Raw genomic sequence first — 27,115 nt, 5'->3', positions numbered from 1 at the left:
GAAGGAGAGAATTGTATAGGGTTAACCTGGGTGGTGTTATATTACAGTTAAGAAATTCTGCAGAAGGTATGTTCCTGGTTTTATTTTTCTGTCATATATATTTCATCCAAAGTCACTTTAAGTAAACTGAGATCCAATCTGCTCATTGAGGAGCAGGTACAGGTTGGGCCTCTGCTTGGAGGATGCCTACAGCTCAGGAAAAGGAATCAGGGTTGAACCCAGTATCTTTTGACTGAGAATCAAACCACCACTGCACTGCCTGGTCCCAATATACCGGTTAATAATTGTGGAATGATGAATTAAATATTATCTGTAGGTAGAGTTTTCTTAGACAGAAGTGTGAGGGTCTAGGATGGGAGTAATACCTGAACTAGTGTTCCGTCACCTCCATTTCCTCTCATTTTAGATTAAACCCCATCATTTCTGTATGTTTTACCGTATTGTCTTTTACAAGCTAAGTTTTTCTAGTTCAGGCCCGTGGGCTTTGGTCAGATGTGATATCAGGTATGTGGTTGCCATGAGAGACTGCGTCAACACTGAACTAAACCTTTAGCATTAGTCTGTGTGAACATTTGTATATTTGCAATTACTCCCGAAATAAATGGAAGGCAGAAAATGGGATAAGGATTGTTAAGAGATGTACAGGAGAAGAGGTGTATTTAATTAGGTAAACCATGCTACAATAAAAAAAGGGGACTTTTCTAATGCATTACTTTTAGGGTTACTTTGGTGCTTCTCACTTCATTCTCCTTTGCGTTACCAACTGAAATACATGAATACATACCGTCATAAACACGTGTGAATTAAACACGTACTTGTGAGATACCCCTACATAACATCCAAGGTCTGCAGACACTGCTACATGGACACCAAGAGACAAAAGAAAAAAAGGGCAGCTTCTCCTACAAGTCTGCATGAGGCAACTTGTTGTTTCAAATTTGTTTCTACGTAACTCGAGCTCAAATTTGTTTCTATGTAACTTGTTTATATGTAACTCGAGCTAAAAATAACAATTTGTATCGATGCTTCTTTTTTTCCGTTGTTTTTTTCTCTATTGCCAAAGTGATGCCTTCAAACTTAAAGAATGTGGTGTTGTACACATTTGTTAAATGTTAAAAATATATGGTTTAAAATTATAGGAAGTGGTGGTGTACACATTTATTTACCAGTTAACGGGGGTGGTAGGAAGAAGAGCCCGTCTCAGCGATTAGACGTTTACAAGGGTTCTTTACAAAAGCAAACCTAGCACGAGCATTGAGAATCTACTTTCCCGAGAATTGACATTGACATTGAGCAGATGGTTTTATTAAATAGTGAAACCTTTATTTAACATTTTCATGCAACATAAGAAAAATATGCATCTATTATTGAAATCATCGTCAATATATTATGCATAAATTGGCCTATTGCTAGTAGTTTGTAAGTATACAAATTATTACCAAAATATATTGGAAAGCATGCTTTAGAAACATGGAGGGAAAATACAGCAAATGGAAAGTATTGCATTCAATTCAATTACTAGGGTTAGGGCTAGAAAAAATAAAGGAAGGCGGCAGAAAATTGTTAGAAGCGTATGCTACAATATGCTACAAATAAATTGGAAATTTCCAACTTGTTCCTCATTTGAAGTTAATCATTTGAATTAAACACAATCTGAAGCACACTACGATCTATTCTTTAATAATAAATTTGTAATAACACACATCACAAGCTCAACTTTTAGCACTTGTTTCATAAAGACTCGGTCCAGCTATGGAGCTGTAGCCTTTTGAAATGCGACAGGAACGAACCGTGGTCTGCAACCGCTGACACAGCACTGATGACATTACGTTATGCACATTTTCTGGTTGTTATGACGTCTAACGTGGTCGGAAAACAAATCGTATAAAACAGCCCTGCTTATCTAACAGAAGATCCCCACAAGCCGGATCCAACCAACGTCACCTTCCTACAGACATACATTCTTAGCATCATAACCATCCCTGCAAACAATATTGAATGCACACACTTTTGTGTTTTGCTGTGTGTATGCGTGTATATTTGCATGTGTGTGTATAAGTGTGTAAGTGCACATGTGGGTTTGTTTGTATGTATGTGCATGTGTGCGTGACTGTGTTTGTGCATGTATGTGCATGCGTGTGTATGTTTTCTCATGTGGATGTGAGGATATGCCAGTGTGTATTTGCCTCTGTGTGTGTGTGCGTTTGTTTGTGTGTGTGTGTGCGTGCGGGCGTGTCTTCAGCAGTGACAGGTTGTCCGTCACATCCCCTTAACCTGGCAGTTGTACAGCTTCTCCTGTGACAGGCAGCGGTGGGCACTGACACACACAAACCCACACACACATAAACATACAGATACAAAACTAAGCCAAGCTCGCACTGCCTCAGCCAATCAGGCGTGAGTGCTGTTGGAGCGCTCAGCGTCTGCCTTGTGCCCTGTGCAGTGCTGTGGCACAGATCACCTTATGGAGTCCGATACACTCTCTGGAGCCACTCTGTGTGAGAGTGAGTGAGTGTGGACAGGAATGCCAATGGTTGTGTGTGTATGTGTGTTTGCATTGGTCATCTTGAAAACACCAATACACCTAACAAGAGGAGTTTGGGGAAGTCTGACACAGACTGGAAGTGACAAAAGGCAAAACACTGCAAATGTGACACCCCTGTTATTGCACCCCTGCAATAACCTGAGTTTGAAGAACCCAACATGGGATAACAGCAACTAAAAACAGGAAAAAGACAACAAAAAAGCCCAAACCAGAATAAACGACATGCAAGAAAGCGAAGACAGCTTCCAATAATGGAGATCAGCCTTATGCGTGCTTGCAAAGTGCGTTTATTTTTTGTGTGAGTGAATGCATGCATGTGGATATGTGTGAGTGCCCCCTTCCTGTCACATTATGCCTATCATTCAGTGACCTAAGGGAGTGGAGACCCTGTCCGCATGCATTACGGCCTGCAACAACAAATGCTTGCCTGTATGCAAATATGCAGCCAAGGAGCGTTTCAGAAGCCAGCAGTGTGTGTAGCACTGCGAGTCAGTAAATCTGTTGCATGCATACATATAATATGTGTGTGTGTGTGTGCCTTTGTGTGTGTGTTTGTGCGTGCGTGTTTCTCAGAGACGCAATATTTAGCTAGAATCCGCTCTCTTCATTCAGGATCGCTGATATGCTGGCTGAATTTCACATTCAATCTTATGCACATGCAGGTTTCTTTCCTTCCACTTTTCTATGAAAACACACACATACAGAGATAGACACATGTGAATACCAGCCCTATATTTTTCACACGTCTCAACATTGTGATTTCACTTACTATACGGATGACACAATTTTGTGCAGTTTCGGCCCCACTCCTGCTTGGGCCACTACAAGCCTGCAGACTGCCTTTAATGAATTTCAGCGGTATCTTGTAAGCCATAAGCTTGTCTTGAACCCAGATAATATGTGGATGTTGTTTTTTCTAGGTCACCTAGCCTTGACCCCGCTCAAAACATAAATAAATTCAAATGGTTAACGCTTATAATTATCTCGGCATCTGCATTGACTCTAAACTCACATTTCAGGCACATGTGGAACACCTAACCATATCCTTAAGGAGAAATTTTAATTTCTATACAGAAACAAGTTATTTTCTTTCAATCTTGATCCGGAAGATTTAGTTCAATCATTCATTTTGGATGTTTTTGATTATGGTGATGTGGTATACATGCATGCTTCATCTTCAACCGTAAAACGCTTGATGCGGCTTATCACAGCGCTGTGCATTTTATCACCTGTGCTGGTTATCTTACCCATCGCTGCGTTTTAAAGAAAAAAGTGGGCTGGCCCTCTCTCGCAATCAGAAGAGAGCCACACTGTCTTTTATTTATTTACAAGGCCGTATGTGGACAGATCCCAATGTACCAATCTTCAATGCTTAATTTCACAAATCAATCAGATCAAACTCGCTCTCACTCACACATTCGACTTATCATTCCACGCACCAATAGCAACTCAGGAAAGATTGCTTTTTACATTTATGCTCCTGACAGATGGAATAAACTTCAGGATTAACTATAACTGGAGAAATTGGTCTCAATTGAGAAGTTCAAGGGGATGATTGCAATCGCATTTGAAGAGGATTGCTCGCGTTTTTTATGTATTTTTTTACTTATCCCATTGTATTGTTTTATTTACTTTATGTATTGCTGTTTTGTTCTGGTTGTTTGACCGACTGTTCATATCTGTTGTGCATTTGGATTTCAGTTTTTATTTTATATGTTGTAATCAGGGAATCTTTGAAAAAGAGCTCTCAATGGCCTTTCCCTGATAAATAAAGGTCTAATAATAATAATATGAAGCTTCGACAAAACCCATATTTTATCTAAATATAATGATGTCACACCCTTCTTGGCCAGGTCCCTCTTGAAAGGGAGGGCTTTCATCTAAAAAGACTAACATGGTTAAATAATTAAAGGTGAAAATGGCAAAACCACAAAACCGGGATTTACTCCTTTTTCAGGCATTTCTCATGAGGGACGTTATTTGGAAGCAGTCTGCAAGGGTCCCTCTGAGTCACGGGGAGGACATAATCCTCCTTTGCTCCTGGCCTGGGGTCTCCTCCCCATCAACTCGAGTCTTTCTTACTAAGATACAAATATACTGACTCGTGCCAACACATACCACACAATACAACTAGGTGAGGCTGCTTCTCAAGGTTTAATCAAACACAGTTCCAGTTATGAGTTGTGCATCAATTGCGATTCTGCAGACTCTTAGGGAAATTTATATTTCCCTTCTCTTGGAAAGAGCCAAACATTATAAAGGTTGAAAAGTTGAAGTTACTGCGTTGTTGCGTTACTGCCCAAGATTCCATCTTTGTCATAACAAAGATATCATACACCTTGAACAATACAGGTAACTCAACCCAATAATGAAATTGTTATGCAAGCTACTAGTCTAATATAGTGTGGTTTAATTAAACAGTAAAAGAGTACGGACAGAACACCCTAGTACAGGATGTCGCAAGGACAGTGAACCCAGAAGAGTTGGCAGGAAGAAAGACATTTTGTCCCTATATACATTGTTAGGATTAAGGCTGCTGTAAGCAAGCACAGCCTTCATCAATATACATAATTAATACATTGTGTTTGTTTCATAAACCCGAGTGGAAAATCTGACTAAAGTTTCATTCCCTTTACCATTCCATATATATTATATATGGTTATATTCCTAATGTTTCTATTGGTCATATCATATACAGCCCAACTATGTTTACGTTATGTAACTTCCAATCAGACTCTTATCCACAAAAGTATCTTTCTGATGTCCATTTGTCAGAGAGCTTTCATATGCTAAAATCTTAAAAAAAATAGATTCTGTAAAACTCTGCCATATCCACCAACTTTGAGTCCACGGCCAAAACCCTGGATGTTTAGTTCGTCATGTATACTTGGACAATTGCAGTTGTCCAATTGAGGAGCATAGTCAAACTATGGCTGTAATCGGATTGAGTGGTGCATGAAAACATACTGACTGTCCCAAGAAATTCATCTATCACAAAACACAAATCCGCCACAGAAATCTATACAGAAAACTAGGCTTTCCTAGAAGACTGCATTCTATAGACATCAATGTGGTTCTCCAAAAAGCATGCATTCCAATTTGTGTTTCTACTTTTATCTGCCGTTATTGGACATATGTATGGGGGGTTGTTGGAGTCTGATGATAACCAGTTCTAGGAATGCCGGGCCCTTTGAATAGAATGTTTTATGAAGCAATACTTTGCTGCCACACAGAATCTGCTGATAATCAATCTCAAAGTGCTGCCAAGGAGCAGGTGAAGGGAAATGAACTGTGTGGTGTGTGTGTGTGTGTGTGTGTGTGTGTGTGTGTGTGTGTGTGTGTGTGTGTGTGTGTGTGTGTGTGTGTGTGTGTGTGTGTGTGTGTGTGTGTGTGTCTGTGTGCGTGTGTGTGTGTGTGTGTGTGTGTGTGTGTGTGTGTGTGTGTGTGTGTGTGTGTGTGTGTGTGTGTGTGTGTGTGTGTTTTAAAGGGGTAGTGGGCAGCTGAAATCTCATTTGAGATTAATTTCATTGAATGCGGCAGGAAATAAGCAGAAGATCCATCATATTCACCAAGCAAAAATAACGTTGATTTAGCTTATTCCTAAAAAAAAAAATGCTAAATTCGGCATATAGAAGCTGTACATCAAAAACAATACATGGAGCTACAATGTACTTGCAGTTTAATCCGCCGTTACTTTACCTACAAAAAATCAAGGTGGCTGGGCCGGTGTTTCATTGATTCTGAGAACCCTCATTCCTGTACTAACATGGACCGTGGATGACAGAGACATCCGCGAGATTGTTTCAAATACCGGAAAAACAGCACAACGGTCTCTGTTTTGAATGAAGAATGGGAGTCCAGGATATTTCCAAGGATAACCACTAGGCATGTTAAACATTTCCTAAATACGATGCATCATGCATGCATTGACCTTAAGATATCAATGGAAGGTGCATTGAAATGAAGATGGAAGTCGTTGAATAAAAAAAACCGAAATAAGAAATCTCTAGGATGCCCCCTAAACCACCGTCGGTTGATACCATCAGGGTTCAGGTTTATTGGCTATATGAGAAACCTCATATGAGAAACCTCATATAGCCAATCAATCAATAAAGCTATAGTGTAAATAGATTTAGAGCCTATATTTGAAATATTTATCATTCTAATGACACTCGATTAGGTATATAATTCCAAGATTATGCAATATGACACCACCTTTCAACATAGGCTAATTTATTTGAACATAATGTATTCATCAAAACCTAAATTATTGGCATTGCACCGGTTGATCATCGCGTATGTTAAATTATGTCCAATAAATATACAGAAATGATAAATAAAACTGTTTTCGGGCCATCAATGAATGAAACAATGCCACAATCAGACTGTTGTAAGTGCAGCTGTTTTAGGTTTACCATAATCTAACACCCAGCCGTCATCACAGCCATGAGAACAAAAGACAATGCTGAAATTCTGTGACTTAATTTAAAAGCATTTCAAAAATCAATGTCAATTACTTACACTGTTCAATTACTTGAACAATGAATGAAGGCTATTGAGATATCGGCATTCAGGCGAACACATGGGCCACTAATTAACCATATTTCCAATTAGTCACGATAGGCAAACCGATATTCACTTGCAAAGATGCGAGATGCAAGCATTGGACGTTTTGACGGGGCATGGTTTAGAGAAAAACATACTCGAATGCCTATAATGTATATATGAAATAAAAAATAGCGAATAAAATGAATTGATTATTGCAGTGAGGTGTGTAGGCTAAATGCTGTATGATACTGAGGCAGGCGTTTACTATCAAATCGTGAGCAACAGATATAGACAAATCCATTTTGGTAATACAAATCTTACCGCTATGCGAGCCTGTGAAGATGATTAACGATATGGGGTGTTCCTGGTGAATATTGTGGTTGTGGACTTATTGGGGTCCAAACTTGAATTCCGTTGCTTTCTGCTCCACTCGGTGAAATCGAAGGTGTGTCACTGCATGTATCTCATCGCATTACCACGGTTGTTGAGCCTTTAAATCCAACATCGACATCTTGCTATTCTCTCATTAAAAAAAAAAGGATGCCGATTCAACTATGTTGTCTGCTGCGTAAAATCGGTGCCAAAATCCCTATGCGTCCATTCCAGCAGAGCGACGCAACACAATGGGATTGTCATTTTGGAAAGAACTGTCATACGTCACAAATGAATTATCTTCTCATATAAGTTCGTGTATATGTCGTTATCCTGACTTGTTTGTTTCTAAAAATTATGAAAATAAGTTAGTCACTTGTCGTCGATAATGTCCCTTTGGTTTAGCATCTTCGGAGCAGCCTTCCGTTTTCGAGTTACATTTTAGTTGATTATTTGATTCCGCTGGTAGGCTATACAGCTGTGTCTACGTACATCCTATGTATCAACACTTGCGAACAATTCGTCGTCGTCTGACGAACTGACCGATCGAAGCAGCTCATGGTAAGCGAATCCCTATGACAACAGAAACCTCTGACTGAAAGCAGCGCAAATGTTCGCGCGTACGCGTATTTTCCTGTTTGTGCGCGTGCCCGACAGGTGACCGATTCTGGATTCTGGCGGTTAGGCTACAACTCGTAGTAGTAAGCGACCACGCGGTCGAAACATTTCACAGAACGCAGCCAGCCCCCTGCTCATATTTAATCTATCATTAACTATATACGCAGATGATTAGAAACATACATATGCTGGATTTATGGAATATATTTATCTATCGATCCCACTGACATCTCTTTTCTTACCTTAGTTTGATGGCTCTTTGGTGATGGTTCGTTTTTGCTGCGTTGACGGCATAAATGTGGTTCTCTGTACGGGTTTGGATGTTACGGTTAAATAATTATGTCTCAATGGCATGGCCACCGATAAGAACCGGCTCTCGAGATGACTAGTCTCTGGGCACCCTGCCTTTGAGAATGCAGCTGTCACATCAGGATGCATCTGACATGAGCAGTCAGGTCTGCTGCATCTCTGGGTAGCAAGGACGCCCAAATATGAGGGGGAACATGGATCACACTGGGTTTCACTTACTGTGCACCCGGGGAGAAGCTATGATCCCCATGCAACTTTGATGAGCTCAAGCTGTTGGATGGAAAGCCAAGTGACACAGTTAGACGGCCCATAACCAAGTGATTTCAAAGTGCCTCAAACCTTTTCCAAGGAAACAATTAGGCTTACTATGTTTCAGGGAACCCTATAGATTAGGGGATAACCTTCCATAGTATAACGAGAATACTGATGATATAGAGGTGTTGCTCACAAGGACCAGCTCTGTCCATCCTCCAAATTCCCCATTAGGCATACTGTCTTAGACCTTTTTTCCAATTGCTATATGTGCACAACGCTGAGCTGCCTGCTGGCTTTTGTATTGTCTGACCTTTGTTATCCACGATTAGACTTGTTCAGTGCTGTGGGTCTTTCAGGTGCCCTAGAGTGCTGGAGTCCTTTTAATGAGGTTACACGTTTATTTATGTTGTTTCTTGTTTGCCAACCTTGCCAGCTCAGCCAGCCCTCAAATAAAGTTAATTCACTGACCTGCCGGGCAGTGCATGAGTCTGAAGGGTAGGCGACTATGAATGAAGGACAGAGCGATTGTCCCTCCCAATGAGAGGCGGATAGTGACTTGATGAAATCTGATGATTTGTCCAGATGTTCTCTTCTCATGGTTGTCCCCATGGATTATCATAGGCCATCCATGCAATACAATTGAAACCCATGTAAAAGACGGAAGCGGGTCTAACCGGTTTACACCGGATTCCAGGGGTCAGATTCAGCTTCAGCTTCAGCTGCATGGAGGGTGCCCCCAGCATGGCCGACCAGGACCAGAGTGTCGCTCCTCTCTATATTTAGCACACTGGGTCCACAGATTGTCCCGACCGCTCGAGGGCGATGTGTTCAGACCAGACCGGCATGAACGCCAACCATCCGTCACCATGGCCGCGGGGGTGCGTCATGGCTCATGCCAGGATGGAAGGGCGTACAGGGACGACTTCATTAGAAAGTAAAGATTCGGGCTGAGTTTATCACCTCACTTCGGGACAAGCTGTCGCCCAACAGGGGAACACTCAAGGTGATTGAGTGCTATCGCAACACTCTAGCCTTTATCAAGGCTAGAGTTCTGCTATCCTTCACCATTAAAAAGAGAAAACAAAGGCCTAACCTCTGTTCTCAAAAAGGACAGCAGCGTGGCATTCGTCCTAAAAGGTCAAAGCTTCCCGAGCCATTGCCGACAGCTTCCCCTACCTTCTACGAACGTCGCCCAGCCCCTGGTGCTGTCATCACTGGCCGTTGTCAGGGGCCAGCAGTGTGACCCTGTCAACATGAGACTGTTGTAGGGGCCTCCTGTCAGGACTGACTTTCACGTCAGGTCAGCATAATTTGAAGATAGCCAACAGTGACTTCAGTGTTGTCAGAACAATGACAGTGGTTTCTAAACAAGTCAAGTTCAATCATGCAACACTTTTCATATGACAGGTGCGGGCTCAATAGGAAATTATGCTGGCTTCAATAAAAAATTAAAATGCATGCGTTTACTTTTTGTGAGCAGCTCAATTACCCCCTCCTTCACTGCATTAATGGTTTGTTCTGGACTATGTTCATGCTTAAATGGCCTTTACTTTACCATCAAGTGTCAGTTTGATGAGCTATTACAATCAATTTCCAAATCTACCCATTTCTGACATAAGAGGTGGGAGTCCTACCCAGTGGATGAACTGTAGGCGGATCTATCCATCATACATCAGGTTGACACTTCCACTGGTCACCAAATGGTAGATTTAGAAATGGCTTATGAATGCGTATCAAATTGCTCTACCTCATATAGATATTATCAACAGGGAGACTTTCATGATGGCACATGCAAACCGATACTGTCATATGTCTACATGTTCAGAATAATTAAACACCAATTCTGTTCAAGTTTCCGATAAACTATAATCACCAACACTGTCACTAATTGACTCCAACCATTTCTTCACCACTTTAAAGTGTCTCACTTCAAATTACATGTTCCGAGAGGAATAGGTCTAGATAAACAGAGCAGACTTGATATACATGTTTGAAAAGACATATCCATTTTATTCAAACAGCTTCACAAAATTCATTCATTATTAACATCCCATTTCCTTAAACAATAAAAAACATGTATGGTTTCATCAAAAGGTGTTTCTATAAATGAAGTATTTATACAAAAATAAAAAAACAAGTCATAAACTGCATAAATGGAGCTGGACATGTCACATTGAGCCATCACTAACAGTTTGAGGACAACTGAAACGTCTATCAGTAATAAGGGCTGCCTGTTTTTCACCATATTTAATTGAAACATACAGTGAACAGGGGGTATTTAGACAAGCATTAGGTCACTGGCTAACCTAAAGTTTGCCATCATAAAACGGAGACAAATCCCCAATGAGGACAGTCACCCATTGGAATGGGACCCATTGGAATAGGTCTTCAAAGACCTACAGTCTTTCAAGACCTATGGGCCAGGCCCTTTCTAATGGGCATTCCTTCCAAACAATTGCAGTGACGATAATACAGAAGGAAAAACGTGAGACGTGGCTGCTAAGTGTGACATGTGACTCTGCAGTGGTGGATTTGTTGGGGGGGGGGGTAAGCCCCCAGGCACCGGTGGCTCACATTGGATAGTTGAGCACCACGTCCTGCTTGGCCAGCTCCAACAACATAGGATCGTCGAAGAACTTGCTGATGCTCACATCCTCGCTCAGGCCCTTGGGGGGAGGGGAAGACAACAGGAGGTATGAGCTGCAGACCCCACTTTAACTCTCTGTGATTAACACTGTTGGATCTTAAGGAGGATGCTGTGGTTCTCCTAAACCAGCCTGCTTTCTCTTTTGTTCAATGGGAACACAACCCTGGCCCCGAGGGCTGGTAGGAAGTGAAAAATGTAAGAGGAACAGGATGTGTTTTTCCCACCAAGAGTTACCACATAAGCCGAATACCAAGCTACAGTTACGGGGAACACATTGTAGTTTTCAAACAAATTCAAACGCATACCTTTTCAATCAGGCATAATGAGCAACATGTTTCAGATGACGTGCGGTGCACTTGGGTCTCACCTTGCGCCTACGCGTCTTGATCATGAACTCTCTGGCCAGATGAGGGGCGGGCTGGGGCTCCAGCGGCCTGATAACAATGCTCTTGTCCAGGGGGTCACCGGGCACAATCTGGAGCAACGACACACAAGGTAGGCGGTTTATATACAGCATCAGACATGACGGGTGCTCTCCAGTCATCGGGTTTGATTCCCGCAAGGTCTTGTCGAGCCACGCGTGGTGCCAGCCTAAAGGTGGTGACCAACACGCAGGCGTTTGTCAGGCCCGAAATAGCCTAGCTTTCACTTGGTTCGTCAATCAGAAGTCAGATTTGTTTACTCCGTTGGTAATGACACAGACAGCGCGAGGAGGAAGGAGGCCGCAGGTTTTGGTCGTGTGATCGAAAGGCATTTCCATTAGCGAAAAACGTACGCATGTTGAGGTTTAAGCACACCGGGTAACAGGAAATAGTTTCATCATCATTAACTCAACACAGCCTGCCTTTCATATCATACATGCTATGGATCGATGTAGGAGGTGGGGGATGGCACGTCTGGTTTGTCGGAACTTGTGAACGGAGGAACAGTTGGCATAATTTAAACGGTAAAAGACTCAAGACCCTCTTAAGTGACCTTTCAAAAGGTCCCATGGCATGCTACTTTATGGAGGTTTTTATATAGGCGTTAGTAGGCCACTATTACAGTATTTGAAGACGTTCAAGAAATCCAGACTTGGAAGAGAATTACAGGCACTACAAGCTAGTCCCACAATGAGCCTTCTACAAACGTGCGTTTTTTAGAGGCGGGTCAAGGTGGAGGATGGGGGTGTGGCCCTGAGCAGCTTGCGGCCACGGTACCATGAGCTAGTGTTAACAGTGGATGTATCGCAATGGCTCGGATTCATAATATCATCAGGAGGCGCACACAGCTTTTGGCCATGTTCTGTAAATATTCTAGAACACTCCGGGAGTCCTGGAGCTCTAAATCAAAATAATATAATATATAGATATCTATATAATATATATATTATCACGGCCAAAAGCTGTGTGCTCCTCCGGAGGATGTTATGATTCTCAAACGACTGCGTCGGGTTCTCCGACCTCTCTGGTTCTTCCACGTCAATCTGAAGTCCAAATTGAACCACGACATGGAGGAGAAAGGGATTGTTGCCCGGGATTGTCTCCCGCCTGACCTCCTCCATGTCGCGGTTCAATCTGGACTTCAGGGAGTCAAAGCCAAAGTTCCTTTCCCCCCAATGCCTTCTGAACAACGGCCGAGATAACCCCCACTACGAGTCTCGTAATGGAAGTACCTGAGACGTCAGAGAACCCGACGCAGTCTAGTCTTTACACCAAATGGGAGCTTTACGCAAACCTTACGCGTTATGCACCATAAAACCAACAGCAGAACGTTTATCCAAATAACAAAGAAGTGGACAAAACTTGCGTTACAGTACGTACACACACACACACACACACACACACACACACACACACACACACACACACACACACACACACACACACACACACACACACACACACACACACACACACACACACACACACACACACACACACACACACACACACACACACACACACACACAAAGCAGAGAAAGGGGAGTTAACCTGGCCCCTTATGATGACATATGGGGCCAAATTCCAAAGCGGCGGGTCGGAGCTTTCATTTGACAAAGGCGGAGCAGGATACCTAGTGCTCGTTTCTAGCCACTGGGGAACCATAGGCAGGCTAGAGGAACTCATACTTCTGTTAGAAAAACTCATAAAGTGTCATTTTCATGCCATGGGACCTCTAAATAAGGGCCATTTGAGACTGACCATTAATAAAAGATAAAAATACAGGAATGGCACTTTGGATCAGGGTTGGATGAAATACTAGGGGGACAGATAAGAGGATCAATGCTTACAGCTAATTCCACGAAAAACATTAATTTGTGAAAGGAGACGAGGAAAAGGTAGCAAGGATCGGACCGCGGTCAGCACGAGGACTGGATACAAACGTTCACGACAGCAGCTGGTTGGATGGCCTACCTGCCAGTGATGGAACACCGACAGGGCGAAGGCCTGTCCCTGTGTATGCGTGCGGAGGTCCGTCTCGAAGCCAAACGAGTCGATGGCCGGGATGAAGGCCTTGATGGTGTAGAGGGGGGAGCCGGGGATCGGGGCGTCCTGGGTCACATGTCCTCTGTAGCCACAAAAAGCAGCAGACCTCATCAAAACCCAATTCAACAATATGAGAATTTTTTTTTATCCATTTATTTAAGGTGTATTGGTAAAGTCCTTGAATCAAAATAAATGTAAAACCCTTTTTGCATTAGCATGAACCATGGGATGTAATTTGTAGGAAATCAAAACTGTTGATTACGTATTATTGGCTATAAACACCTCAACTCTCTGCATGGAGTGCGAGAAAATGCAATATGCGTAATTCAAAATCTCTGCACGTTGTTAAAATGGCATTGTGGGGACAGACCTTCTCCGGGCCAGCACCGTGTACACAGCAGAGACGCAGTCGGCTGGAGCCTGCACCTCCACAAAGTAGTAGGGCTCCATCAACCTGGGGGTTGCCTGCAAAACAAGGGACACCCCACTAGTATGACGCCCACACACTATGTCCACAACATGGCAAGCTCGGCATTAATGATTTATAGTAAGATTCGCTTTGGATGATAAGAGATAAAAAGGTAAGGAAGGGGAACAGGGCAATGAAGGAAACGCTTGAAGAAGAAGAATGATCTGGCACCGCAATTAAAGTGAAGGCATGTCAGCAATATGGCCGCCCCAATCAGGGTAATGGAACGTTATGGGAACCGAGGCTGGAGGGTCGGGGGGGAGGTCAGAGATAGTGGGGGAGCTAGAGAAAGATGACCAGTGACAGGAAGAGAGAAAAATATAAGTGAGCGAGAGCGAGAAAGAGGAGACCACACACACACACACACACACACACACACACACACACACACACACACACACACACACACACACACACACACACACACACACACACACACACACACACACACACACACACACACACACACACACACACACACACACACACACGGTGGCTGAGCTCACCATGAGGAAGGCGGAGTACACCACCCTCCTGGCGGTGGGGATGACCTGACCCCCACCTCGGTGCAGAGGCTCCTGGGCGATCACGGCATCCAGGATTTTGAACTTCACGTTCCTGATGGCTGGATAGAGAACACAATAGCTTGTTTATAGACCTGCTGGAGCCTACACCACCGCCACTCAGTACTTTATAACACCCCCTTAAGAGTGGAGGGGGTCATACTATAGCTGTTTTCAGACATGTCCTCTGCGTTTTTACATTTCAGAGAATCTACCCTGAGGGTGATTCAGACTTGATGCTTTATTAGGACGTCGGTGTCATTCAATATCAGAAGAACCTATGGATGGTTTAGGGGGGTGGGCTTGCAAGGGGCTGGATATGCAGAGGTGCTAAGTGACCGCTGTCACGTTAGTGTTTTGGTTTGACCACCGACAGCATGGAGGCAGAACGGTAATTTACATTTCCTCCAGAAAAAAAAAAATACTACCTCAAGGGTAGTATTTCTTCAGGAGAATTACAGGGTGCAAATGTCCGGATATGTTCTTCAGACATACGGCCCATCAGGAGAATATCAGGAGATTACCAGGACTTGCACATGTCTCAAAGCAGCTTATGTGAGTTTTTTGAGTGGTACATCTACCTACTTAAGAAATGCATGTGTACTTTATTTCAACCAAATATTTTATTTCAGGAAAATTTCAGCCTACCCTTATTGAGTCCATTTTCCTGAACCTGGAATGAAAACCTGGTAACTAATAGGGCTGGCCCGAATTATTCGAATATTCGAATACTCGTTCGGAAAATTAGTATTCAAAGCTTAAATCAGTATTCAGAGCTTCATTTTTTTTTTTTCATGTACGTGACGTTACCAGAGCGAGGGAGGCAAACTATAAGCGACACCAAGCAGAGAAGCGAGAGAGGTGGAGGAAGAATAGATATCTTGTTTTCCTTTACTTTATATCACATCAGCGGGATCTCGGGAGGAAAAGTAAGGCTTAGCGAAATGCTAACCTTAGCTTAGTTGTTTACGTTCGCTGTACAGCGCCGCACCAATTAACTGTGATTGGCTTGCTGCAGAGCGTGAGCGTTTTGGGAATACAAATATAATGGATATAATATGGACACATAAGAAAATCAATATTCGGTATCTGCTATGGATTTATTGTACAAAGTCCCTGAAAAGATGCACGTTCCAGGATGAATTGAAAAGCTCCCGTAAGGGCTGAGATGGAAGAGGACAGCTGATTTGGAACGGAACAACAGCTGTTCGCTTCCACAGGGAAAAACTAAGAAACCCTTACTTAGGCCTACTAATTAACGTTCAAAAGCTATTAAATCTTCAACAAAATATGCAGATACTGTCAAAATCGGTTCCAGGGAGTATATAGGGATTATTAATGTTGTTTTTGATGGTGTGTTTTTCTGGAACGGGTATTCGAATACTGAAAAATGGCATTCGGGCCAGCCCTAGTAACTACTGCAGTCTGCCAGACCTTTGGCCGTATATTGAGGAGGGTTGTCTCAATTTATGACCCATTAAAAGGACATCAGGAAGAAGGGGCCATGTCTGAACTGCAGAATATTGTCTTTGGATGTGAATGCATATGTACATTTGAGTTATGGTAAACGCCTAAGCATTTGTTGTCCATTCTCTATGCATAAGAGGGCTAGTTGTGTATTATCTATGCATGCCTTGCCAAATCGTGTGCGAGTTTGAGTGATGCGTGTGCTCGTGCGTGTGCATCCTCGTGTGAGTACAACTTACGCTCATCACACAGCGGGCCCTCCCTGGTCCCCCACTGGAAGCCCTGAACGATGCTGTCTTTGACGGAGCCCAGCAACGCCTTGTCAACCTAAGGACAACACACACACATGCAGGGTTGGAGGAACCTTGTGTCGACACATAAACACACACACACACACACAAAACGTGTGTGGAGGGCAGATCATTTCTTAGTAGAAGAAAGACTTCATTGTATTTAGTATACAATTGCGTAAATACTTCATACACACTAGTAGGCCATTTTTTGTCACGCTATCGCATGATCGTCCTCAGATTCTCCGGACTATACATTCTGGGCCTGGCCGGGTGAACTCTGGAGAATCCAACCGTGTGGCCCATGTTACGACCCCAGACCCCATGGAGCCCCCCAGGCATGCCGAGCGGCAGACGCCCGGCTGAGTCCCCCCGCGGTGGGGGCGCCTCACCTCAGACGGCAGGGTGTCGTCCACCAGGATGTTGGGCCCAGTGGTGTCGGGGCCGAAGGCCCAGATGGACCTGGCGGCCAGCAGATCCCAGTCGTACTTGGTCTGGAAGAACTCGCCAAGCTTCTTCCTGCCGTCGCCAGGAACAGGACGCAGAGGAGAATGGGTGGTTGTTAGGACAAGGTTGGAGCATCATGTCTGCCAAGCAGTTTATCAAGATAGGTTAACCCAGGGAGAGGGGGGGGGGTGTTAATGGAAGAGGAGGGACAGAGCAGGGAGAGGGGAGCCTAATGGTGAGTGATCTCACAGCATCGCTACAGGCACTATAGGGTAATCAGAGAGAAGCCAGGAGGAGAGCGTCCCTGTATGGGAGGCTAACGCTTGTACAAGTGCAAAGGGAGGTAGAATATAATTTAATGACTCGACTGAATCGACTTATGTCGCAGTACCATTCCGAGATAACGTTTGGACACACACACACACTTAATAGCCTATGCAATCATGGCAAGTATCATGGCAATTAACGCTCAACTGCAATTTAAACTTATTTTTAGAACACACCGCGTGAACCCCTGCTAGGGTCTGATTCATGATTGGATGTTAGTTTTGATTCAATCACGCATAATTGGCTAAAATCGTTACGGCCCAGTTTTTGGACAGTTTGACAGTAAGCTTCAAAGCTAATTTAGTGCACATTACAATTCCCATGTATTGAGTTGGACTAGAGTAGGGAGTTTAAGGACAACCAAGTGACACTGAAACGGTAGGGGGAACACAGGTTGGGCCAATTAAATATCTACTGGAACCAATTACAGGGAAATCTGATTGTTCACACTTCGTTAGTCATTAAGAGGTGTCAAAGTATCGAAACTTTAGCTATGCACGACAGGTAACGAATAAAAAATAGCTCCCCGAGTCATTACGGTTATGACAAATGGCTGCATCGTTCCACTCTCAGAACTGTTTTAATGATTCTATCCCTCGTGTATTAACATGGAGACATTCCAGTGTGAAATAGAGATATTCAGAAGTTTCGGAAATCCGTCTGACCAAATCATAAGAGGTAGTCGAGAAAGTGAGTCCAACTGAATACTGCAGAACAGATATGGTTCGAGGCAGAAAGACCCATTCCCAACCAGGCTGCATCTCGTCGTTGCTGGCACCCTTTGGAGAAACCGGAGGTCCCATCCCAAGGGGTTACCTCTGAGTACACGAGTCCTGGTCTAAGGGGTTAGACCGTACCTGTTCCAGGTGATCTGCACCACTTCGTTCTCTATGTCCTCCGCCAGGCCCTTCTCCAGGGGCTCTGCGATCATCGTTATCTTGTTCCTGTGATTGGGAGTAACAGGTGTCAGTCATGCCCACTCCAGACGCTCAGGACAGGAGCACTGGACAGAACTCCACTACAGATATATATCTTTCATTACTCCACAGATGGTTTTTTAAAGACTTTTATTACCATATACAATCATTTTAAAACGCACCAAAGGGCAGTTTCCAGTTTTCTAAAACTGCATGCACAGATTTCTATACAGCTCAGCAAGTATTGCAAACAATATAGCTTAGAGCAAGCTATGTTGGACATTAGAGAAAGAAGCAACTACGATAGTGTTTTGAGCGCTAGGTTAGTGTTGTTAGAGGGTTTCATGGACAAAATGGTGGCGGTACTCACTTCTTGTTGGGTGTTTCAGCAAAACACTTCAGCGAAGACGTCTCCACCACCGTTTCACAGAAGGTCACAACGGGGTCAGCAACCTGTCGGCAAGCACAGATTTCAGAGAGGTAGCCGCTTTTCAGTTTCCCAAAGGAAACACCTAAAATCACCCAAAAAGGTGACTACATTTTTTGCAGAAAATAAAGAAATTGATCATTGTGTGTCTCTGTTTAAGTGACACATAAAAGCCATTCAGTGATGTTAATACCTAAATATGAAGGAGAAAACAAAAATAAAAACCAAGTTGCATCCTTTAGAATTTTTTATTTATCTCAGTGTTCGAAATCCAGCTAAAACCATAGATTCAGTGGCTCTTTAAGATGACAAGCAAACCTTATCACCCCATACTTCTATAAAACAGGCTGCTTACAGTGATGTGTTCTCCCCGCTGCCTGGAGGTGGAGCTAGCAGTTTGGACGAGCCAACGAGTGGCACGAGATAATCAGTAGAGTTTAGCAGACAGGGCGAACTAAGTCCTGACCTGCTCTACTCTGCCTCTTATTGGCTAGTTGTCGTTGATAACTTTGATGAGACATAGACCGCCCGCGGATCTACAAAATTCACATGGATGCCCGATTTGACGTGATGAGTTTGCAACCGTGTTTATGGGCGGATCAAAAAAGAAAGTATGATTTTAAATAGGGATGCACCAAAATGAAAATTCTTGGCCGAAACCGAAAATACTGAAACAGTTGGCCGAAAGCCGAAACCGAATACCGAATGTGGCTTTTGCTGTTTTTCATTCATTTTGCTTTAATTTTTCACCATTGCATAAATCAAACAATTAAATGTCCTTTATCAACTTTTTTGTCTTGCTTTTCAATAAAAAGAATCTATTACAAATTTGAGACAAAATATTTATTTAATATTGAACGTTTTCTAACATTCCAGCAGACCTTATAGCAAGAATATATAACAAGAATTTAAGAACAATGTACCTTTAAATAAATGAGTAAAACAATTTTATTTTGTATTTTTTTCGACCTTTTTACTCCTTGGGCCGAAACCGAAAATTGTGTTTTAGGCCATTTTCGGTGGCCGAATATTCGGTGCATCCCTTATTTTAAAGGTTGCAGATAGAAGGTAAATGAAACCTCAAGCTGCTGGGCTGATAGAAACCTAGGCAAAAGACAACCAAAAACATAGAAACCGACCGACCTTGATGTCAATCTCCGAGTACATCTTGCGCAGGTCGTGCATTACACAGTCCAGGTACAGCTCTCCTGTCCCCAGAATGACATGTTCTCCAGACTCTTCCACCTGGTGAAGAAGGCAATCAGGGTAAACATGCATGATAATGACAGAACACTTACCCACCAACTAAGACCACCAATAGAAACGTCTGCAGCTGAATGTTTAATATTCTATATACGTCCCAAATAATCGTGTCATATCCAAAGGACACCAACGCTGAATATATTTCCCTCCAGGGGATGCAAAATAAAATGGCTGTTGTTTGTACCTTTGTGGTCAGAGACGGGTAGCTCTTGTTGACCTTCCTGAGTCCGTCCAGCATCTTGGGCAGTTCCGACGGGTTGACGGGCTCAACGGCGATCTTGATCACCGATGCAGTGTTGAACTTCAGCGGCCTGAAGATCTGGGCCTACACACAAGAGGTTTCAAAAGGGCTCAAAGCAATGCTCTTTGATCTCGATCTACATGGGGTGCTTTTCCAAGAAAGTCTTGAGTCCCAAACCTCTTCGTTGCCTCTGGGCTCCGTGATGGTGGCGGTCTTGACAATGGGCTGGTCACAGCCTTCGATGAGCACCCAGTTCCCAGCCGGCACTCGGTTCACCTCTATCTGGTACCTGTGGTGGGTGAAACCAGACAGCTGGTCAGACCCTGCTTTGTTTTAGGTTGACCGTTCTATATATGACCAGTCGGCCATCTACCACCCTCCTTAATGTGCCTGGAAGGACAGATCTTTTTCTCTCGGTCCATCACATTTGAAAAAAACGTCCCATAATTGTTCTTACTTGTTCAAGGAATATCGCACTCACTGTGTTGATTCTGATATTTTTTTGGATATATTGCGCAGCCCTAGCGTCTACCTGGCCACAGAAATCCAGAGGCGCCCCAGGGTGCAGACCTGGGAGTCCTCCTCGTCCTCCAGGGTGTAGTTCTCCCCCAGCACCTTGACCGGCTGGCCCGCCTGGATGGTGCCGCTCAGCACACGGCCGAAGGCATGGAACTGCACGCCGTCCTCCGTGCTGTACATCTTGGTGGTGTGGCACATCAGAGGGCCCTGCAGTGGGGGGGGGGGGGGGTGGTGGAAAGTTTAGGATGTGTGCGAGAACGACTGTAAGACCCTTAGTTTGGCGGAGAAAGTTGGGAGGGCGAAGTAGGACCTTCCCGCTCGTTTCTTTTAATTATGGTCCCGGGAGGTGAAAACGGCACATGGAATCGTGGCGCACAGTACACTAAGTCGTCTTGTGGCAAAGGTTAGCGGCTCGCTTGTGTCGAGTCTCTCCTGCTCGCCCAGTTATGGATATATTTCTGCCTATCGGCGGTTTCAGCGTCACCCGCCCGCCTGCACACCATTAAGCCCAATCAGTGGCGTGACTCACGTCAGGGTCACACTCCAACATCGCCTCCCCCAGGTCCGAGTCCAGACTACCGGCGTAGCTGTGCTCTATCTTTGCTCTTGCGCCCTCCTGTGGCGACGGGATGTGCTGTATGCACATGTCCACCAAGCCTGGAGGGGGGGGGGGGGGGGGGGGGGGTATGCAAAACATGGAGACATTTATTTAACAGAATAATACAAGAATCATCACAAAATAATTATCATAAGAAATCAGGAAAAATAATAATACATAATTAAGTTGACCATGTAATTCAGTTCCACTTAACCATACATCACCTCTTACAGTAATAGTGGAACCTCCACCCTTTAAACTAGCAGAGGCTAAAAACAAGCATTTGCAGCTACTTTCCCTTGGTGGCGTGGCGACCCAGCGATCCAGAGGGGCTTACCCGTGAACTCGCCGAAGAAGCGGTTGCAGACCAGCCTCAGCAGGGGTCTGATGTTGAGCTTCAGCTCCTCCTTGGTGAGGTGGATGCCCAGCTCATCCAGCACCCTGGGCAGGGAGGTGTCCACGTCTCCCACCACCTGCAGCGGCACAAGAGCCAGGAAAGAACCACCACAACTGATCAGGACTTTAACCTCTGTTAAAAAAACAATACAACATATTTGGTGTATATTGTGATTTCAGAAAGATGCATACACACACATTCATTCAAGTGTATCAATGGGCCAACATGGCCACTCTGTAGCATTGCTTGGTGTCATATTAAGCTGTAATGATTCCTCAGACCGCAGTGATTCTAGTGCCCCTAACAGCAATGCAAGGGATTTGTTAGAGCAATTGTTGCCGATTTGTAACAGTTTGTTATTTGAATTTACTGTAACAGGTGCCAAAATCTTTTTATGGATTTAATGCAACTGTTATAGGTAATAGGTAATTGCAGAGACCAAACTAACAATTTCGATTCATGCAATGAATTAAGCAGCCCTTATTATTTGCAGAATATAAAAAGAATATGCACATCAGATAAGGTACACTATATTCAGGCTACAAGGTAGAATAGCGTGCACGTGCCCCATAAAGTGAATCTAGAAATAACATGCATAATCTTTCTTTCTTATCCATCTTTCCTCCATCAACCAATCGACTGGTCGTAGAGTTGGTTGAAATTCAGTCAACCAAGAATTTTTTGGATTGACAATTGCCCAGTCCTTTCTTAAGTGATATGACTTGACACACACACACACACACACACACACACACACACACACACACACACACACACACACACACACACACACACACACACACACACACACACACACACACACACACACACACACACACACACACACACACACACACACACACACACGCACACACGCGTCTGACCTGTGAAAGGATCTTGTAGAGGGGCTCCAGAACAAACTCCACAAAGCTACGCTGGGAGTTACTGGTTGGGGCCTTCTTGGTAAACTTCCGCCTGGGAAATTCAAATCAAACAAAGGATGAGGCCAGAGAGATGGGGAGGGCAACGAACCAGGTGGATTTTGAACGGTTTTGAAATCCATTTGAACAAGTGACTGACGTCTTAGGGTTGAAGTAGATGTCTCCCCAGAGTCTCTTGGCAAAGTCGTTGTAGTTGACGTCACCTGCAAAACCAGAACAAAACAAGTCTTCACAAACAGTAAATATACATTTGAATTATTCAGAAGGGAGGGTTGGTGAGGGAAAAAAGACAGATTCAACGTTGAGCATTGTGAAATAGTTCTCTCACCGTAAGTGTCTGAGTAGATCTTGGCGAAGGAGCCAAGGGTGAAGCAGGTAGAGTACTGGGAGCTGGCGAAACACACATTCCCCAAGAGAGGAGAGATCACCAGGTTCTCATCCGTAGAGTATGTGCTGAGAACCAGGAACAGACAAACACAGGCAGTCAATAATGAGCTAGCTCCATTTGATCTGCAAAATGTCTCACCTTCAATAACCATCTGAAGACACAACCTAAAACATCTAATGAACTGTACTTGGTTTTCAGCTCTTACGTTGAACTTAAAACACACTTTGTTGAGATTCCAGAGATGTAACCATTATGCAACAGACAAGTATTTTCCAATTCATATAGCTACTTTGCAGTATTTTTTTTAAACTGCAAGTATTATTCATTTAATTTCTTAAATAGGGACCATGGACAGCAACTGTCCCAGAATTAGCTAGAAATCGACGGTCCCTCAAGATGAAAACTTGATTAGGGAGCATTAACTGTCGGGTATCTGCTTAGCCTTAGAGACTACAATAATGTAAAACAAAAATGAAAACTGCTCAACCATTAAATAAATTCCACGTGACCTTGAGATGTGCACAGCATATTTTTTAAACGCTCAATTCTCAAAGAGAATAGGTACCTAAGCAGGCCGTTGACCTCGTCCACGATGTGCCTCAGCTTGTAATAGGCGTCTGTGGGTGGCAGCTTGAGTTCCACAATGAGGCGGTCGATCTTGTTGATGCAGACGGTGATGGCCAGACGCTCTTGTACGGCATGCTTGATCAGACGTTCTGTGTTCAGCATCACCTTGAGAGAGGGGGGAGAAGTGTTAACGGTCATGCGTTTACCCACCACCGCTTACCATGCCGCTTTTCGTCAATAGGTAGGGCGTAGAGATAGTTAGGGGGGAAATGGGACTTTCTATTTACCGGTTATATAGTCAGACTCTAATTAGACTCTTAAGCAGTTTACAATAAATTTTGGACACATAGACTCAATGAGTGAGTCAGGGTTTGGCATGATGGCAGGTTGTGGACATTGGGGTTCGTCTGGGAGGCCAGCCCCTCAACCATCCGGTGGACTTACTCCCTCGGCTGCATCGATGAAGAGGACGATTCCGTCCGAGATGCGGATTCCGGTCGTCACCTCATCAGAGAAGTTGACATGACCTGCGAGGGTTCGACAATTAAGTGTCAGATAAACTAATTGTACGGTTAAATCCCCTGTAAACCCACCGAGCTGCTTCAGAAGGCACTGTACCTGGCGTGTCCATGATGTTGAACAGGTAGGATTTGCCTCTGGAGTCCGGCAGCACCATAGTGACAGGGGTACTTTTGATACCAACGCCCCTCTGGGGAGAAATAAGGTGGTCAGGTTAGCAATGGAAAAGAAACACATTTTGTAGACCTTCATTTACAACCAGACTGACAACAGCTATGCAGGTCATTTTATTCCATATGCATGATTGAAAGTAAATACTACGCATCCTAGATTACAAATGGTACAAATTGCCATTTGACAGCAAATGCAACACTAAAAACGAATTTTTGTACGTATTTTTGTTCTGCACAAAATATCAATCAATTAGAACCATCTCAGAGCATCACAGTATTCTTCAGCTTTATTGAGTTGCAGTGCAATACTGAAACGTATGTCACTTATTGCGCGATTCAACCAAGCGTTGCAGTAAGGTTAGGTGCGATTAGGTGTGGTACGGTTCACGTTTCCAGCGCCAAAAGTGGGCGTGGACGGACCTAGCCGCGATGAGCTGTACCTATTTTCAATACTTCACCGTTGGGGTTCCTAGCGTCTGAAAGGATGCCAACAAGTTAGAGATACACGCGCCGTCGTTTGATTATACTGTCGACCAGTCACTACCGGGTGACAGGTGGAAAATAAACAAACACAGTACCCGCAATGTATTTCTGGATGCAAATGCTTAAGTTTATTTAAGAAAATGCAGTCCTTCTTGGACATCCTACATTGTTTCTCTTTGTTTAATGTGTCGCATTCTTCTTTTTCATTGGATTTATTAGTAGGCTCAACTGTGTTGGGCTGCTGTGATGTCACGATGCTTACGTAGCTACCACAACCATCACCATCCGGCTAAAACCCCGCCCTAACTTAAGGATACTGTCGCTGGGAGAAACGCAAGCCGTAACTGAGCCGCACCCACCGGACCTCATCGTACCGGACCTAACTGCACCGCTCGGTGGAAATGTGCCATAACATGTCTCTTACCTCTTGTTCGGTGAACAGGATATCCGTGTATCGAAGCTGCAAGAAAAACTCTTATTTAGCAACCATAACACCACTTTCAAGGTCAACATAAATCAAAACTAAAACACATGATCATTTATGGGGGATAAGCAACTCACATCCACGTCGTCCCTCTTCCTGATCTCTGGGTGAGTTTGTTCGATCAGACAGTCAACGAAACAAGTCTATATGAAAACACAATGCAAGACATTCCGTTTATAAGCTCACTATAGACCGGGCTGTAGAAATATAAGCCGTTGATTAAAACAATAACAGCAATCAGCAGGTTGGGTCTGACCTTGCCATGGTGCAGATGGCCGCAGAGGGTGATATTACGAATCAGCTCTGGACTGTCCATCAGGTCAGCGAGAAATCTGTGAAACACACAATCATTGAATCCGATCTTATTGAAGAAACCAAGAAAACTGCAACGTCGAGTGAGAGCATTGTGCCGACAACATGTGTTTTTGTGCAGTACTGTTTAATTGAGAGAGCAAGCGTTTTGACTCCTTACTCCATGTCATAAACAGTCTGTGGTAGCTCCTGTTCCATCAGAGTGAACTGCTTATTCTTCACAGGTTTGATGATGGGCTCTGAAAGATAGAGCCAAGCGTTACATAATCCATTCAGTGAGACTGTCATAAGGGTCATTGTGTCTATGGTAATGTGGATCATTCACAATGAATACAAATATTTTATATATTATCTTCCTCTTGTTCCTTAATTGTAGCACTTGACCTTGTCCAATTAATTGTTTGATTAATTGTTGTTTCTGAATTTCTGGGTTGTAACTTGATGTTTGAATGCACTTATTTTAAGGAATTTGGGGTAAAAGTGTTAGCTAGCTAGTGCTTTTTATTGTGTAACAAACCTGTGAGAGGTTGGGTATCTTCCTCCTGGACGATGGTCTCCACCTCTGGCCCATAGACTTCTTCCGCTGTAGGATAATACTTTTTATCCTCGTGCAGGACCACCTCCATCCCAGGAACGTCATCTTCAGCATCAGCCGGCTCATCTTCGTCTTCATCATCATCGGGCTGCATTGGAATCGGACGACATAAGTACTTCAAGAATCCTTGCAGTAGTGTCAACATACAAACCGATATAGCAGCAAAATAAACATTGATACCACATAACCGTAGCACAGGAAAACATTCATATAAATGAATATACCCTGTGCATATTCATTGCTAACAAACATCAGTAATCACTTTAAAACAACAATGTCAGCATAACACACCTCATCCACATCCCTGTCGTCTGCCTCAATATCATCGTCATCATCAGAATCCAGCTCCGGACCGATATAGTTACCAAACTCGTCGTATAGATCCGCCTCCATCCTTTAAAGCCGATCAGAGAGATGTGCTCTATCGTATGAATACTCAGGGAAATCGACATCATTACATTTAATTGACAATGGCTTATGGACAAAGTGCAACGTTGAGAAGGTCAAGAAACCACTAATTAATGTTATGAACAAGCTATCAATCTAGCTGTGAAGAATTGTGTAGCAATGTTAATATAAGAAGTTTACGATATTGTCTTTGAGCACTGTATCTAAAGACAATTCACATATGATTGCATTAGCACGCTGAATAGCATGCATGCTAACAAGCGTTACGATGAATGAGTTCTCAAGCAACGTTTCAGCTGCGTTGCTACGTCGAGGAAGTAAGAACACTACAAGCAATAAGGCTCTTACTTAAATAGAGAAAACGCGCAGCAGAACACTCACCTTAATCTTTTCAATTGCTCTAATACAACTTAAATTCGGAAAAGGGACGACTATTTATTTACAATATTTAGACTATCTGCTGAATACCGCCATGCGGATGAAAACCTTTCCGTTTGTTTTTCTTCTGCTACTTTGTTAAGGATTAATGAAGGCGGCTACTGCCCTCTACCGTTTGGG

The 27,115-nt window shown here is 43.6% G+C and overlaps 2 protein-coding genes across 2 annotated transcripts in view; both read right to left on the bottom strand.

Annotated features, from left to right (window-relative positions):
* Positions 1-8,071, bottom strand: part of gjc1 (gap junction protein gamma 1) — a 29,747-nt gene extending 21,676 nt beyond the window's left edge. Inside the window, exon 1 of the mRNA XM_056580519.1 lies at positions 7,415-8,071. The gene's annotated coding sequence lies outside the window, so the exon portion shown is untranslated. The remainder of the gene's footprint in view (positions 1-7,414) is intronic.
* A 2,554-nt stretch (positions 8,072-10,625) lies between these two features.
* On the bottom strand, positions 10,626-27,105 carry eftud2 (elongation factor Tu GTP binding domain containing 2). Its single transcript, XM_056580508.1, has 28 exons — positions 26,939-27,105; positions 26,441-26,543; positions 26,072-26,237; positions 25,715-25,793; positions 25,499-25,574; positions 25,320-25,385; positions 25,183-25,218; positions 24,202-24,292; positions 24,028-24,110; positions 23,582-23,748; positions 22,957-23,081; positions 22,768-22,831; positions 22,572-22,662; positions 21,628-21,763; positions 21,222-21,349; positions 20,706-20,899; positions 20,351-20,462; positions 20,117-20,257; positions 19,813-19,914; positions 18,613-18,695; positions 18,183-18,269; positions 16,944-17,070; positions 16,501-16,588; positions 14,738-14,856; positions 14,133-14,227; positions 13,691-13,844; positions 11,662-11,769; positions 10,626-11,313 (listed from the first exon to the last, which is right to left on the bottom strand). The coding sequence occupies exons 2-28, from the start codon at positions 26,540-26,542 to the stop codon at positions 11,218-11,220; spliced, it is 2,916 nt and encodes a 971-aa protein (XP_056436483.1). The 5' UTR covers position 26,543; positions 26,939-27,105; the 3' UTR covers positions 10,626-11,217.
* Positions 27,106-27,115: the final 10 nt, after the last annotated feature.

The sequence above is a fragment of the Gadus chalcogrammus genome, chromosome 2, assembly GCF_026213295.1.
Source record: "Gadus chalcogrammus isolate NIFS_2021 chromosome 2, NIFS_Gcha_1.0, whole genome shotgun sequence".
In the NCBI taxonomy this organism is placed as follows: domain Eukaryota; kingdom Metazoa; phylum Chordata; class Actinopteri; order Gadiformes; family Gadidae; genus Gadus; species Gadus chalcogrammus.
Note: the sequence above shows the minus strand (reverse complement) of the source record. Positions and strands in the feature narration are given on the sequence as shown.